The sequence below is a fragment of the Rhinoderma darwinii genome, chromosome 6 (assembly GCF_050947455.1).
Source record: "Rhinoderma darwinii isolate aRhiDar2 chromosome 6, aRhiDar2.hap1, whole genome shotgun sequence".
Classification (NCBI taxonomy): domain Eukaryota; kingdom Metazoa; phylum Chordata; class Amphibia; order Anura; family Rhinodermatidae; genus Rhinoderma; species Rhinoderma darwinii.
The window spans coordinates 135,599,354-135,613,475 of record NC_134692.1 but is presented as its reverse complement, the minus strand read 5'-3'; the positions used below and the strand labels follow the sequence as shown (position 1 = coordinate 135,613,475).

Below are 14,122 nucleotides of genomic sequence, written 5' to 3'. Positions count from 1 at the left end.
TGTTTCAGTTTATTTGTAAATATCAAATAGAAATCCAAGCCGTGAATAAGCGCTTGTCCACACGTAACGGCATTGCTGCGACAATTCCGCAGAAACTAGCAGACATTCCGCTGCGGGAAAAAACGCACCATTTCCTGCGGTTTTACTGAATTTTTCTCAATGTTAGGAGATGGTGACGTCTCCTCTGAAAGACGCAGCAATTCAGTCCACTTTCCGCAGCAGGAATTGACAAAAAATAGGCACCGCAGGTCAATTTCTGGTCGGAAATTTTACGCAGCGTGTGGATGAGATTTGTTAAAGAGGCTCTGTCACCAGATTTTGCAACCCCCATCTGCTATTGCAGCAGATCGGCGCTGCAATGTAGATTACAGTAACGTTTTTATTTTTAAAAAACGAGCATTTTTGGCCAAGTTATGACCATTTTCGTATTTATGCAAATGAGGCTTGCAAAAGTACAACTGGGCGCGTTGAAAAGTAAAAGTCCAAGTGGGCGTGTATTATGTGCGTACATCGGGGCGTGTTTACTACTTTTACTAGCTGGGCGTTCTGAAGAGAAGTATCATCCACTTCTCTTCACAACGCCCAGCTTCTGGCAGTGCAGACGTCACTCACAGGTCCTGCATCGTGTCAGACGAGCGAGCACACATCGGCACCAGAGGCTACAGTTGATTCTGCAGCAGCATCAGCGTTTACAGGCAAGTAGCTACATCGACTTACCTGCAAACGCCGATGCTGCTGCAGAATCATCTGTAGCCTCTGGTGCCGATGTGTCCTCGCTCGTGCGACACGATGCAGGACCTGTGAGTGACGACACAGCGTGATCTGGCAGAAGCTGGGCGTTCTGAAGAGAAGTGGATGTTACTTCTCGTCAGAACGCCCAGCTAGTAAAAGTAGTAAAAACGCCCCGATGTACACACATAATACACGCCCACTTGGACTTTTACTTTTAAACACACCCACTTGGACTTTTGCAAGCCTCATTTGCATAACTACAAAAATGGTCATAACTTGGCCAAAAATGCTCGTTTTTTAAAAATAAAAACGTTACTGTAATCTACATTGCAGCGCCGATCTGCTGCAATAGCAGATAGGGGTTGCAAAATCTGGTGACAGAGCCTCTTTAAGTCTCATCCACTTTGCTGCCACTGTATTATACTGTGTATTTTATGTCCGCAATTCCGGATGGAAAATACGCAGCAATTCCGCTACATGTGGACAAGCCCTAAAGTGTTTAGAGCAGAATTTGAGGTGGATTCAAAATGGAGTTCAGCTGTCTGTGCCAAAATAGCTGCTATATGTATAGATGCTGAGGTGCTGGCCAGATAAGATCTGCAAGAAAAAAATAATTTGTTCATTTATCAACCACAAGAGATCCATACAGCCTCACAGGGATATTCCCGAAAAACGGCTGACAACACTCTGTGTGAACATAGCCTTATACGCTGCAGATTTTCCGCAATGAAATCCGCTGTGGAAAATCCGCAGGTAACCTGACCCGTGTGCACATACCCTAAAAACAATTGTTGTTCTGACACCTTTCCATCATAGCCAGCAGTAACGGCTGCTCGGTGTATATAGAAGACATAACTAGCGGGCTTGTATATGACAGTTCACACCATGTGTACGTGTTTACCTGCAGTAACAGAACTGTTCATTGGCTTGTTATACATTTTTAGGAACTCTTCCGGCTTTAGAAATCTCTCGGACCGGATAAGAAAACAGATGATGTCTTCTCGGACCAGCAGTTCTGGGGCCAGATCATGCGGATTTTCTCCAGGACCTTTGCTGCCAGGCTGCAACAATATATTTATTAGGCCTTATTCACACGAATGTGTCCAGTTTGTGCAGGTAAAAAAATGCAGCGTGTTTCTTGCGTTGCAGTTCCGCGTGACATCTATGTACGGTGCGTGTCTGTGTTTTTTTTACGTGCGTATGTCATCAGTATGTCACGCGTTTTTTACATCAGCAAAAAAAAACTGAAAGAGGTGTTTTTCTTTTTCTCATGATTTCTTTAGCAACTGCTGCGTGAAAAACACTAAGGCCTCATGCACACGACCGTAGCCATGTGCACGGCCGTGATTTTCGGGATGGCCGGCAGCGGACTGTCAGCCCGCGGCCATTATTTTCAATGAGCCCGGACCGCAAAATACGGCCGTAATAAGACATGTCCGTTCTTTCTGCGGTGCGGGCTCCCGGGCCATGCACAGACCGTAAAAACTACGGTCGTGTGCATGGCCCCATTCATTCCATGAATGGGGCCGCAATTCTCCCATGGATTTTCGGGGGAATTGCGGCCGCAAAAGCACGTTCGTGTGCATAAATGTCTGAATGGCCACATTGAATTGCATAGGTCCATGTGACGTCCGTTGTTTTAACGCACGTAAGACGGACGTGAAATACGCTCGTGTGAATAAGGCCTTAGTGTATGATGAAGGTTTTACCACCAGCTCTACAAGACGTGCATTTAGGTCTCAGCATCCAGACGATCACGTTCTAGAATCTTTGACCTTCATTTTAGGTCTCGGCTCCACACACCATTCTCTTTCCGAGTCACAGGGCTTGCGTTTGAGTCGGAACGTATTTATTTTGAGACTCATTGCAAAGTGGCAAGCCATTGATGCCTAGACACAGCCTTCAGCTGGCCGCAGAGGATAGGTGGCCTTCTTATCTACAGCTGGTTATTTGGAAAAGTCAACATTGACCAGTCATTGAGCCGTCACCTACAACATACGGCACTTAGATTCAGGATTATACATACGGACAACTTCTGAAAGACATTGGCGGACAGTGGAATTCTCTTATCATGACAAAAAGTCATCCTCATCATTAGGGTCCTTTTACAAGGCCCAATATTGGCCGTGAAAACGAGCACCGATCAACTAGAAAGCTCGCTGATCGGCGCTCGTTTACTCCATTGACAAGAAGCTACGATCAGTTATGTATGGGGACGAACCATAGAAATTTATGGGGACGAACGATCGTAGCGACTATCACATTGGCAGCACCTCTCCACAGGAAGATGTGCTGCCGACTAGCGACCGTTTTTTTTTGCCGCGTAATTGAGCATATCATCCGATGAAGGAGCGCTTGCCCGATCATTGGCCGTGTATGATGGAGTTTAATCTCATATAAACAAGCTCTGTAAGGTGATGCCTACATATCCATGAAGAAGAACATCTCCGGGCCAGAGCGTTACCGCCAATTTCTCAGTCTTCTGCTGAATCTTACCTTTAGCATCTGAGACAAGAATATTCCTAACTTCAACATGAGGGTGAGACATTCTTCCATCACGATCTCCACTGACTGTCCAGTCCCAAAGTCATCCAAGTACCGTGTGCGCGGTCTCACAATGTGGAAACACCACTGCGGAAGGAGCCTGCCTGGGATGTTGTGCGAGATCACAAGGACTTTGATGTCCTGCAGAAGAGAACTAGAGAACATGGATCAGTCACGCGAGGACAACTCTTAGATGGTGTCACAGTAAATTTCCAGATATTATTTGGAGATGCCCCAAAATCATCACTTCTAGAAGACATTCATTTTAATATTTGCTCTAACAGAATAAACAAGACGTACAGTACCTTGCACTCTGATTCTGGATCTGGACTAGATCTTGATTTATATCCGTCAGGATTTCTGAAGAAGCCTGCAGGGACCGTGGACAACAGAAGCATTGCAGACAGTCACACTTCAGGGTGAAGAGCTCAACAATGATTTAAAGGTTTCAACATGTGATTATGCGGCTATATATTAAGTGTCAGAGCTTCATACCTGCACTGTCACCTAGTGAAGACTGATGGGTGAAAACAAAATCCATTCTACCTTTGTTGGAACCTGAATTGGGTCCTCTGTGGTTTGCCCTACAATTTATTTGACTGCTTTTTCCAACTTGCCTTGCGCAATTTGCAAGTTTTTTTTTTTAAAGCGGACCTGTCACTAGGTTATCTAAGATGAAGTGGATAACTGACCTGAAAAACGCTGTCTCCCTGATTCCAGCGCTGTTTTTATTTTTTTCCTGGACCCTCCCGTTCCTGAGATATGGCCCACTGTTGTGTTGGCTCCCTCTATGCTTCTTTGCTGTAGTTAGCCAACGGGGCGTGAACTACCCTCAAGCTGCCACATGTTGATTAGTCAGCATCAGAGGCAGGGATGCTAGCTCCACCCCGTGGGCTAACTACAGAAAAGAAGCGACACAACAGTGGGCTATATCTCTGAAATGGGGGGGGGGGGGGTCTGCAGCTTAAAGGGGTTGTACAAGATTAAAAAAAACATGACTGCTTACTTCCAAAAACAGTGCCACACCAGTCCACAGCTCAGCCTCATTTAAATCAATGGGGTTCAGCTGCAATACTAAACACATCCCATGGACAAGGGTGGCGCTGTTTTTGGAAAAAAGCTAACAAAAAATTCTTAACCTGGATAACCCCTTTAACCCAATATATTTCCTCACTAATTACAGATACCAACCCATACGCAACCTTTGCTCGTGACCTTCTTGTTTCTACCACGCAAACCACCTCCTCATTCTCTCGTCTTCAGGACTGCTCTCACATCTCTACTCTGGAATTCTCTTCCTCACACCATTCACTAAACCTTCATACGAAAACCTAAAAACACCTCCTCCATGGCCACTTCTTCCTCCGGCAAGGGTTCCAGTGGTCGGACGTCCACCAACCAACAAGTTATTACAAATCCTAGCGATACGCCATAACTTAATATGATGGGAAAATCCCTTTAATTAATTCATTCATTTAATTACAAATTCTGATGTACATTTATAGCGCTTACCTCAATCATATGAATGACACAGCTGGGATAGAGGAGAAGTAGTCCTGAAATCGATTCTCCAAGGTTGGATTTTATCAATTGATGAAATAATCTTCTATAATGGTCTGTGAGCAGAAAATAACACATTAATCAGTCAAATACTATACTCCCCCAGTCCGCTAGGACGTATGATAACATTATTTTGCGGGAAGGGGTTAAAACATTTCCACGCAATCATTGATCAAGCACATGTTGAATTCAGTGTAAAACCTAATAGGAGGTGCCACTGAGAAGGTAGGTGAGAGCAGGGACTATGCAAATCTATGAAGCCTTGGCGACTCTATGACAAAATGATAGCTCCTCAGCCAATCAAAATGGCTACTTCCTGGACCCAGCTACAAGAAGAAGTTAGGACTATAGAGCCAGATTCACAAGAGCATTATAGCAGAATCATAGGAACCTAAAATGCTGTTAGTTCTGGTGATCAGACCTGTGGGCGAGCCGGAATTTGCGGCCTTATATGCGCCCATATTACACTAGTGTGAAACTGGCCTAAGTGCCGTTGCACACGACCGAGTGCCGTTTTTCACAGCATCTGAGTGGCACCCGATAGTTCTTCACGGACCCATTCACTTTAGCGGGTGAATCGGGGTCTGTGAAAACGGACCCGACTTTCCGATCCGTGGAAAGATTGAACATGTCCTATCTTTCCACGGATCACGGACGGGACCCGGCCGGTGCACACTGTCGTATTTAGAGGCATAACTGTCAGACATAGGAAGAAAACACATGACATATTGATAAAACAAGAAGATTGCTTAACACAGCTGAGTTTCTGCTACTCGCTCATAGAGCACAGTTACCTGGTACGTCCCTACATTGCGCTTGCTCTGGAGATATCCGTGCTACGTAAATCAGCCTATGAATTATCGACTTCTGCAGAAATGACAGTACAGAGGGATAAGATTATTAAAACAGGAATCTGTACGGGAAAAAATATAATTTACCATCTTCAAGTTTAGACATTTTTATCAATATATTAACGCTTATGTTATGCCTCTTTCAGACGAGCGCATTTATAAACGTCCGTAATACGGATACGTAATGTTGCATCAGTATTTCCTCAGTGTTACAGGTCTGTATTACTGGTGGGCTGTCTTCTAGGGAGAAAATCGAATGACATAAGACAGCCCCTTTAAAAAACGGATTCCATACGGATGACATGCGGACCCAATACGGATTCATCCGTAATTTAATCACTCTCCATAGATTTCAATGGGCGTTTTCCACCCGCATTACGGATGAAAGTAGTGCATGCTCCGTTTTATAAAATACGCACATATTTTATACGGCCATGTGAATAGCCTCATTGAATAACATCAGCTCGGTATGATAGTCCGCAAAAAAACGGATGGAAAACCTATACAAAATACGCTCGTCTGAAAGCGGCTTTAATAGTGAAAATCCTAAAGTAGAAAGCGTGAACTAAAGAAAATTAATTAAAAGTCCAGGTCCAAAATGTCTGCACGTGTCTACGTGAAATTATTTGGTGGCCGCCATTATGCAGGAAGTTGGGCAGTTTACACGAACCATGTGCCGAGCTTCGAGGATCGCAGTCAGGGCTGTGACGTGGGGAAGACCTGGTGTAGAGGAGCGTCTCTTATAGGAGGCCATGACAGATCCTCTATGGGTCACGGCAGGATGCTGCTATAAGATCCCAGGAGCAGGTCTGTTTCCATAGCAACCCAAGGAGGAGGAGACAGATCATGGCAACCAGGTGACGAAAGTAAACAACAGGGAGGACGCTGGGTATCACATGGCGGAGTTACGGCACTGATCACAGGGGAAGCGTAATAGATGATTAACTTAGAAACCGAGCGCAGACAATAAATTAACGATGAGCGTTAATTATTCATTAACTCCTTGTCTTATTGCAGGAAATAGGAGACGTCTACATCATGAGAGATGCGGAAACCAATCACTTGTCGAGTATTCACCTGATATTCCCCTCTCCAGGCAATTGCTTAACTAACAATTCCATAGTATGATGTTATTAATGGCGTCGCTCTGTTTACAGGGCAATTCCACAATAACCCTGTGGGCTATTTACACATACAGGGCCGAATCCAAGTGTATGTGGGCCCATCACTGTAGGCCCCTTGATTACTCCACCATTGGTTTAACAAGCATATATCATGATTACTGAAATCACCATGGCCCCAACATCTGCCCAAGGTTACCTAAGAGCCTGTTCACATCTGAATTTGGGTTTCCATTGTTCTGCTCTGTCAGAGGAGCAGAACAACGAAAATACCGGCAGCGCTGAACGATGGAGATAACTGGCGCCCGACGGAACCGATTGAATTGAATGGGTTCCGTCGGGTTGTCTGTGGTTTTCTCTGAAATAACAGGGCAGCTCGCTATTGTTTATGGTATTTTCAGACGGATCTGCGACGGGGGCTCCTAACGGAGCATCCAACGCAGATGTGAACAGGCCCCTACACAGGCCGGAGATATTAATTACGCAGTTCCCTAATACAGTCAATAGAGTAAGTTCACATGTAGCGGAATTCAGTGCGGATTTCCGTACCAAAAATAGCCAAGTGTCTAAAAAATATAAAACGCTATACTCATCTAATCTGGCAACGCTTCCCTGGTCCCCCGCTAGTCTCTGTACACCGTCCTCCACTGATGACATGTTACATGTGACCGTTGTAACCTGTGATTGGCTGCAGCGGTCACGTGTCAACACGGCACATCATTGCTGGAGCCCGGGGGTACCAACCGAGGAAGTGTTTCCACGGGAGCTCAAGGGGAGGTGAGTATTGTTTGTTTTTTTTTTTAAGCTTTCAGTATAGTGTTTTTTTTTTAGTTTTTAAAGGGTAATTAAACTTTTAAAAAACTTTTGACTATTTCAGAAGTTTTGATCGGTGGTGGTCTGAGCACTGAGACCCCCACCGATAGCTGAATCGAAGCGGTTGTCTATAGATCCGTACACCACTCACTTGACGTTCTGAGTAAAACCGATCAGAAACAATACGGTACAGCGCTCACCCGAGCGATTCTGCTCCTTCATTTTAGCTATCGTGGGGGTCTCAGTGCTCGGACCCCCACCGATCAAAACTTCTGACATGTCACTATGATGTGTCAAATGTTTTTTAAAGGTTTAGTTACCCTTTAACTTATCTGGACTTGCAGATTTTCTGCAGATCCGCAGGTAATTCGCAGAAAAACCAGCAACAAAAGTATTTGCTTTCGGATTTTTACTTTCCCACTCAATTCAATGGTGAAAATCCAAAATAAATCCGCGCACTTTCAGCAGCAAAAATTAACAGCAGCAGCAGCAGATTAAAAAAATTACACCGCAGGTCATTTTCTGCGCAGAATTTTTCCGCAGCATGTGGATGAGATTTGTCCAGATCTCATCCACTTTGCTTCTTCCGTATTCCACTGCGGATTTTCTATGTGCAAATACGGAAAGAAAATCTGCAGCAAATTTGGTGTGTGTACTGTAGGCAGGTGATATGATGATTGCTAGGACAGTATAATCTCCATATAGGATCCTTATATGGTCACTACATATGTAATAATAACATGTCAGCTATTACGCAATTCATAGGAGCGTTGCAGAAGAGGCTTCTAACGGTGCCGGCTGTGAAATTAGGGATGTGGTTTATGGTTAGCAAAAACTTTTCAAGTTAACAACTATGAGCACCGAAAACAGAACTCTTGACAATTTCCAAAAGTTTTCAAATTGGAAGTAAATAACGTAAAGTTTGGCAATTTTTACTTCCTCACGATTTTCGAGATGTCTGCTTGCTGTCAGGGAATGGGAACACTCCCAGAGGATGTAATACTTTTCACAGATGAGGGTATGTTATAATTATATCCTGTCTAGACAATCCGCTAGGGACTCCAGGCTCATATGTTTACCTACACTGATACAGTATAACACAGGGGAGAGATATGTGCGGATAAATAATGTGTTAGGTTATGGTCACATAGCGTTTTTTTTTTACCGCAAGCGCATTTAAGGGGTCCCATTTATCCGAGGTATGCCAAAAAAGTGTGCTTTTGGCATGCGTTCAGGGACTATGTTCTGTCAAACCTTTTAATAGACTATGCTTTTCAGTACAGAGGCATCCCGCTAAGAAAGGTGCCGAATGAGCCGAACATAAACTAAAAATGAAATGTGAACAGAGCCCTACAGAGAATTGATCGGACTGGGTAGTGTGGTGACAAACCCTCAGCTCTGTGTTCAGCCTTTGCATATAAATAAGAATGTTCCACTCACTGACAGCTAACAGAGATCTTGCAAATAGTGAAACATTGGAATGTCTTTGGTTATACAATGGTTTATTCACATACCCCCTAAGATCATTTTTATTTCTCTGAATGTATAAATAATAATAATGTCAAAGTTCATACTTTTTCAAACCACCTGTTCCTCCCCGCTATCAGACTACTGGCACTCTGCCCTTAACCAATATGGCCGCTCTACGTCCTTGCCGTCGCGTTCTCACTCTGCGTTTTCCTTTACGTGCTCACCCTTCGCTCCGTTGTTATGACGACACAGTCGTAAAGTCGCCATTTTGTGTTGTGTTCCAGCCGCCGTGCGCTCGTTCGTTGCGACAGAGGAGGAGAAGTCCTGGCTGGGATGAGCTCGGAGCTGGAGCCGGGGGTGGGAGACACTGAGACTGTTCCCAGCGGTCTGGTCGTCCCCTGCCCGCCTGCGGTGCCCATCATCACCCACTTTAAGGAGGAAGGTGAGTGGATTACACAGCTGGGGCTCCATTATCCGGCACACTGAGCGGCCAACTCCCTGCTGTCCCCTGTTCTGTGGGTGTCATAACAAGTGCACGTGTGTGGAGGAGGGGGCGCCGGTCATTCACTGCAATGATTCCCCATTCAGTCCCGGCTGCTGTACTGTAAATATAATGTGATATAATATACGGGCATATAATGTTCTGTTATTGATATATACATATAATACACATCACCCAGCTGCGTAGGAAAGTATGTACCCCCTTCCCCGAAGTGCAAATGGTTTGTATTACCCTCATTATTAACCCCCCTTATAACAATGTGTGCCCCCATAAAGGGTTCCCCTAAGGCTGAGTTCACACGTCGCAGGTTTTCAATACAAATGTAACTTTTTTTTTTGTGTGAGGGTTCCCCTTCTATGTGGTCCATATTGATGGGCGTTGTCTTCAGGACCCCGCTGTCCGGACTTCTTGCTCTGGGCTGGGATCGGACTACTTTGTGCATCAGATGTGCGGATGTTGAGCGTTGTGGCTACGGCTGCTTGAAGATGATCTGTCAATATTGATTGCATAGACGGGTCCGCAGCCTTTGGCACTCCGGCTGTTGTAAAACTACAATTCCCAGCATGCCCTGACAGATCTGGCTGGAATAATAAAGCCTTTGGCTGTCAGGGCATGCTGGGAGTTGTAGTTTTATAACAGCTGGAGTGCCAAATGTTTCTGACCACTGCCATAGGACGACTTTCTGATGTGGGGATTAACCGCTGGGACCCTGACTGATATCAGGATTGGCGTGCCGCTGACCGATCGCACACAGGCTTTTTCTGTTACGGTCAGTGGGCGACTTTTCTGCTGAGTGGTCATCTCAGGGTGATATTTTAGGGCACATGGGCTACATGAAAGTCTATACGCAAGAGCTGCAATTTATATGAAAAACATTTTTCGTTGTTCTTTTGACTTCCATTTTTCCGGTACCTATTCGTATGAAGATAAGCGGTGACGTCTCTGTTGTACCCGGAGAGCGCACAATGGACTGACACTTCCTGTTTTGCATATCGGTCTCTCTGCAGCTTGTGCTGTGCAGGCTGAATGTTATCAGCAGGGTCATCCCATTATCCCCCCCCCCCCCATTATCAGTGGTATAATCCTGCCTGTCTAGGCTCCCGCAGTACAATAGAGCTGTCATTCAGTCACTGCACCCCCCACCAATGGAGTGACTCCTAATAACGTTCGGTCTGGGCAGCGCTGCTGATGAGGGAGACGTTATACACAGTATGTGCCCGCCTATTGTGTGCGATGTAGGAGCTGGCATAAGAAGTGTAGTATTTCAGAACTTTTTGACATTATGGTCACAAAAAAATATTATGAAAAAAAAAAAAAAGACAGAAAAATGGCGTGATACCTGATTGTTTGGCAGCTCCTGAAATCGGCGGCAGGACCTGCACCCCAGTGTCGTTCTTACAAAACAGATCACCAAAGAAGTATCGGTCAGTAGAACCCGCAGAGAGTCCGGGACGGTTTTACGGCTCTAGTGATTGTACCTGCACCCGCTGGTCGGGACTGCAGCAGGTTTTGGCTGTATGTGAATTACTTCATCCATGCCCCTTCGGCTAGTAAACGCACTAGTAGGGCTCGTGTGGCCGCAACTTCCATCTGTATAGACGAAAGGAGCTGGAAATTGTTACAACATTAACATGAATTGGTTTATAATGTGCACCCAGAACTTGCTGCCCCTCTTCCGATCTATAAGCCCCCTTCCTATAGATCCAGCGTAGTTTGCCTCCTCTGTGGAACTAATGCCAGAACAGATCCCATGCTTTCCTTTGGGATCATTTCTGGCATCCGTTTGGGCGCCGGATGTCTACCCTCGCTGGGCAGTGGCATGCAGCATTTTTTTTCTATACAGCTATGGACGCCGGACCGGTGCGCAAAACCTAGCGTAGCTAAAGCTTTAAAAAACTTTTGACATGTCGTAGTAGTTTTGATCGGTGGGGGTCCGAGCACTGACACCCCCGCCGATCAGTAAAACCAAGTGGTAGAAGCGATCGGGTGAGCGCTGCGCCGCTTAGTTTCTGATCGGCTTTCCTCGAAGCGGTGTACGGGCTCAATAGAAAATCTGGTTCCTACACCGCTCGCTCGGTTTTCCAAGGGAAGCTGATCAGATATGAAGCGGCACGGTGCCCACCCCAGCGCTACTTCTGCTTCGTTTTAGCGGTTGGTGGGGGTCTCCGTTCTTGGACCCCCACCGATCAAATCTTCTGACGTGTCACTGAGACATCCATTTTTTTATTTTTTTTTAAAGTTTAGTTACGCTTTTATCAGTTGTGTCCGGCTCAGGCTAAAAAAACAACGGGCCAGACGTAACTGAAATATGTGGGACCACCCGAACTCCTGTATGTGGGACCACCCGAACTCCTGTATGTGGGACCACCCTAACTCCTGTATGTGGGACCACCCTAACTCCTGTATGTGGGACCACCCTAACTCCTGTATGTGGGGGCGTCAGTCGGATTCTCTGACAATGCGGGCTCTATCAGGTGATTGAGCCATAATGTCTGTTTGAAAACCTATTTACACCTGGCAAACAAGAAGTCCGGGGCTAGACAGCAACTTTTTTTTTTTTTTGCATGTTTGGTTGCTGGAAATACATAATATATATTGCGGACCTGAATGCGCTGCTCCTGTTAGTCTAAACTCATGAATATTACAACAGATGCCATAAGAAAGCAGAGTCTTCCCCATAGAAAGATGAGACCTGAGAATTTAGATCTCCGTATGAGAGCAAAGCAATGGTGGGTTTCCCTCTTGTATGGCAGCATCCTATAATCTCGTGACGCACCCCGCTCCCTACACACAGCGGAGTATACACACCCCGCTCCCTACACACAGCAGAGTATACACGCCCCGCTCCCTACACACGCCCCGCTCCCTACACGCGCCCCGCTCCCTACACACAGCGGAGTATACACACCCCGCTCCCTACACACAGCAGAGTATACACGCCCCGCTCCCTACACACGCCCCGCTCCCTACACGCGCCCCGCTCCCTACACGCGCCCCGCTCCCTACACGCGCCCCGCTCCCTACACGCGCCCCGCTCCCTACACGCGCCCCGCTCCCTACACGCGCCCCGCTCCCTACACGCGCCCCGCTCCCTACACGCGCCCCGCTCCCTACACGCGCCCCGCTCCCTACACGCGCCCCGCTCCCTACACGCGCCCCGCTCCCTACACGCCCCGCTCCCTACACGCGCCGCAGAGTATACGCGCCCCGCTCCCTACACGCGCCGCAGAGTATACGCGCCCCGCTCCCTACACGCGCCGCAGAGTATACGCGCCCCGCTCCCTACACGCGCCGCAGAGTATACGCGCCCCGCTCCCTACACGCGCCGCAGAGTATACGCGCCCCGCTCCCTACACGCGCCGCAGAGTATACGCGCCCCGCTCCCTACACGCGCCGCAGAGTATACGCGCCCCGCTCCCTACACGCGCCGCAGAGTATACGCGCCCCGCTCCCTACACGCGCCGCAGAGTATACGCGCCCCGCTCCCTACACGCGCCGCAGAGTATACGCGCCCCGCTCCCTACACGCGCCGCAGAGTATACGCGCCCCGCTCCCTACACGCGCCGCAGAGTATACGCGCCCCGCTCCCTACACGCGCCGCAGAGTATACGCGCCCCGCTCCCTACGCGCCGCAGAGTATACGCGCCGCAGAGTATACGCGCCCCGCTCCCTACGCGCCGCAGAGTATACGCGCCCCGCTCCCTACGCGCCGCAGAGTATACGCGCCCCGCTCCCTACGCGCCCCGCTCCCTACGCGCCCCGCAGAGTATACACGCCCCGCAGAGTATACACGCCCCGCAGAGTATACACGCCCCGCAGAGTATACACGCCCCGCAGAGTATACACGCCCCGCAGAGTATACACGCCCCGCAGAGTATACACGCCCCGCAGAGTATACACGCCCCGCAGAGTATACACGCCCCGCAGAGTATACACGCCCCGCAGAGTATACACGCCCCGCTCCCTACACGCCCCGCTCCCTACACGCCCCGCTCCCCTATTCTCAGCGGTGTAATCCTGTCGTCAGCCATACCCTGCTCCTGTCAGTCAGTGTATCCCCCTCCTCTCTATTTATAATGGGATGGGACTCCTGCCTATTGTGTGTTTAGGAGCCAGCGTGAACATTTCAGATTCATCCTATAAGGCAAAGGTGCAAATTTTTTTTTTTTTGTTTTTTTTTCCCCCTAAAAATGTGATCAAGAAAGTTTTGTTCCCTTTAGTAGATACTTTTCAGTAATTCTGTTTATATTTCTTTCCTTCTGGTTTCAGATGAAGCTGTGCATAGATGTGGTCGCTGTCAGGAGGAATTCGCGAGCTTGGAAGAGTTTGTCCAGCACAAGATACAAAAAGTTTGTCCACGGGACCTGGATCAAAGCTTTGAGTCTTCCATATCAGGCCTCAGCAGCCAAGAGGTAGACCACTTTCCTACCTTAAAGGGGTTGTCCGGGCATGGGGCGGTTTTTCATACTGATGATCTATCCACAGGATAGGTTATCAGTATATGATCGGTGGGGGTCCGACAACCAGAC

The 14,122-nt window shown here is 47.5% G+C and overlaps 2 protein-coding genes across 4 annotated transcripts in view; one reads left to right on the top strand and one right to left on the bottom strand.

Annotated features, from left to right (window-relative positions):
- Positions 1-1,128: 1,128 nt before the first annotated feature.
- LOC142655880 (testis-expressed protein 47-like) lies at positions 1,129-6,493 on the bottom strand. Its single transcript, XM_075830529.1, has 7 exons — positions 6,358-6,493; positions 5,631-5,703; positions 4,789-4,892; positions 3,582-3,646; positions 3,229-3,430; positions 1,634-1,793; positions 1,129-1,329 (listed from the first exon to the last, which is right to left on the bottom strand). The coding sequence occupies exons 1-7, from the start codon at positions 6,439-6,441 to the stop codon at positions 1,292-1,294; spliced, it is 726 nt and encodes a 241-aa protein (XP_075686644.1). The 5' UTR covers positions 6,442-6,493; the 3' UTR covers positions 1,129-1,291.
- The window catches only part of E4F1 (E4F transcription factor 1), a 31,198-nt gene continuing 18,756 nt past the window's right edge, over positions 1,681-14,122 (top strand). For 2 of the 3 annotated variants that reach the window (XR_012849565.1, XM_075830525.1), the window contains exons 1-3: positions 1,681-1,848; positions 9,376-9,533; positions 13,863-14,005. Coding sequence is in view for 2 of the 3 variants with exons in the window: in XM_075830525.1 (XP_075686640.1) it covers positions 9,425-9,533; positions 13,863-14,005 (252 nt within the window). In the remaining variant the exon portion in view is untranslated. Of the gene's footprint in view, positions 1,849-9,356; positions 9,534-13,862; positions 14,006-14,122 lie in introns of those variants that run through there. The other variant, XM_075830526.1, reaches the window with a different exon arrangement.

Coding starts and splice junctions, on each gene's coding strand:
- LOC142655880 (XM_075830529.1), bottom strand. CDS start 6,441: ATGGCCTCCTATAAGAGACGCTCCTCTACACCAGGTCTTCCCCACGTC. Junction 3,647..4,788: donor GTGTCATTCATATGATTGAG/GTAAGCGCTATA, acceptor CGGTCCCTGCAG/GCTTCTTCAGAAATCCTGAC. Junction 3,431..3,581: donor ATCCAGAATCAGAGTGCAAG/GTACTGTACGTC, acceptor CATGTTCTCTAG/TTCTCTTCTGCAGGACATCA.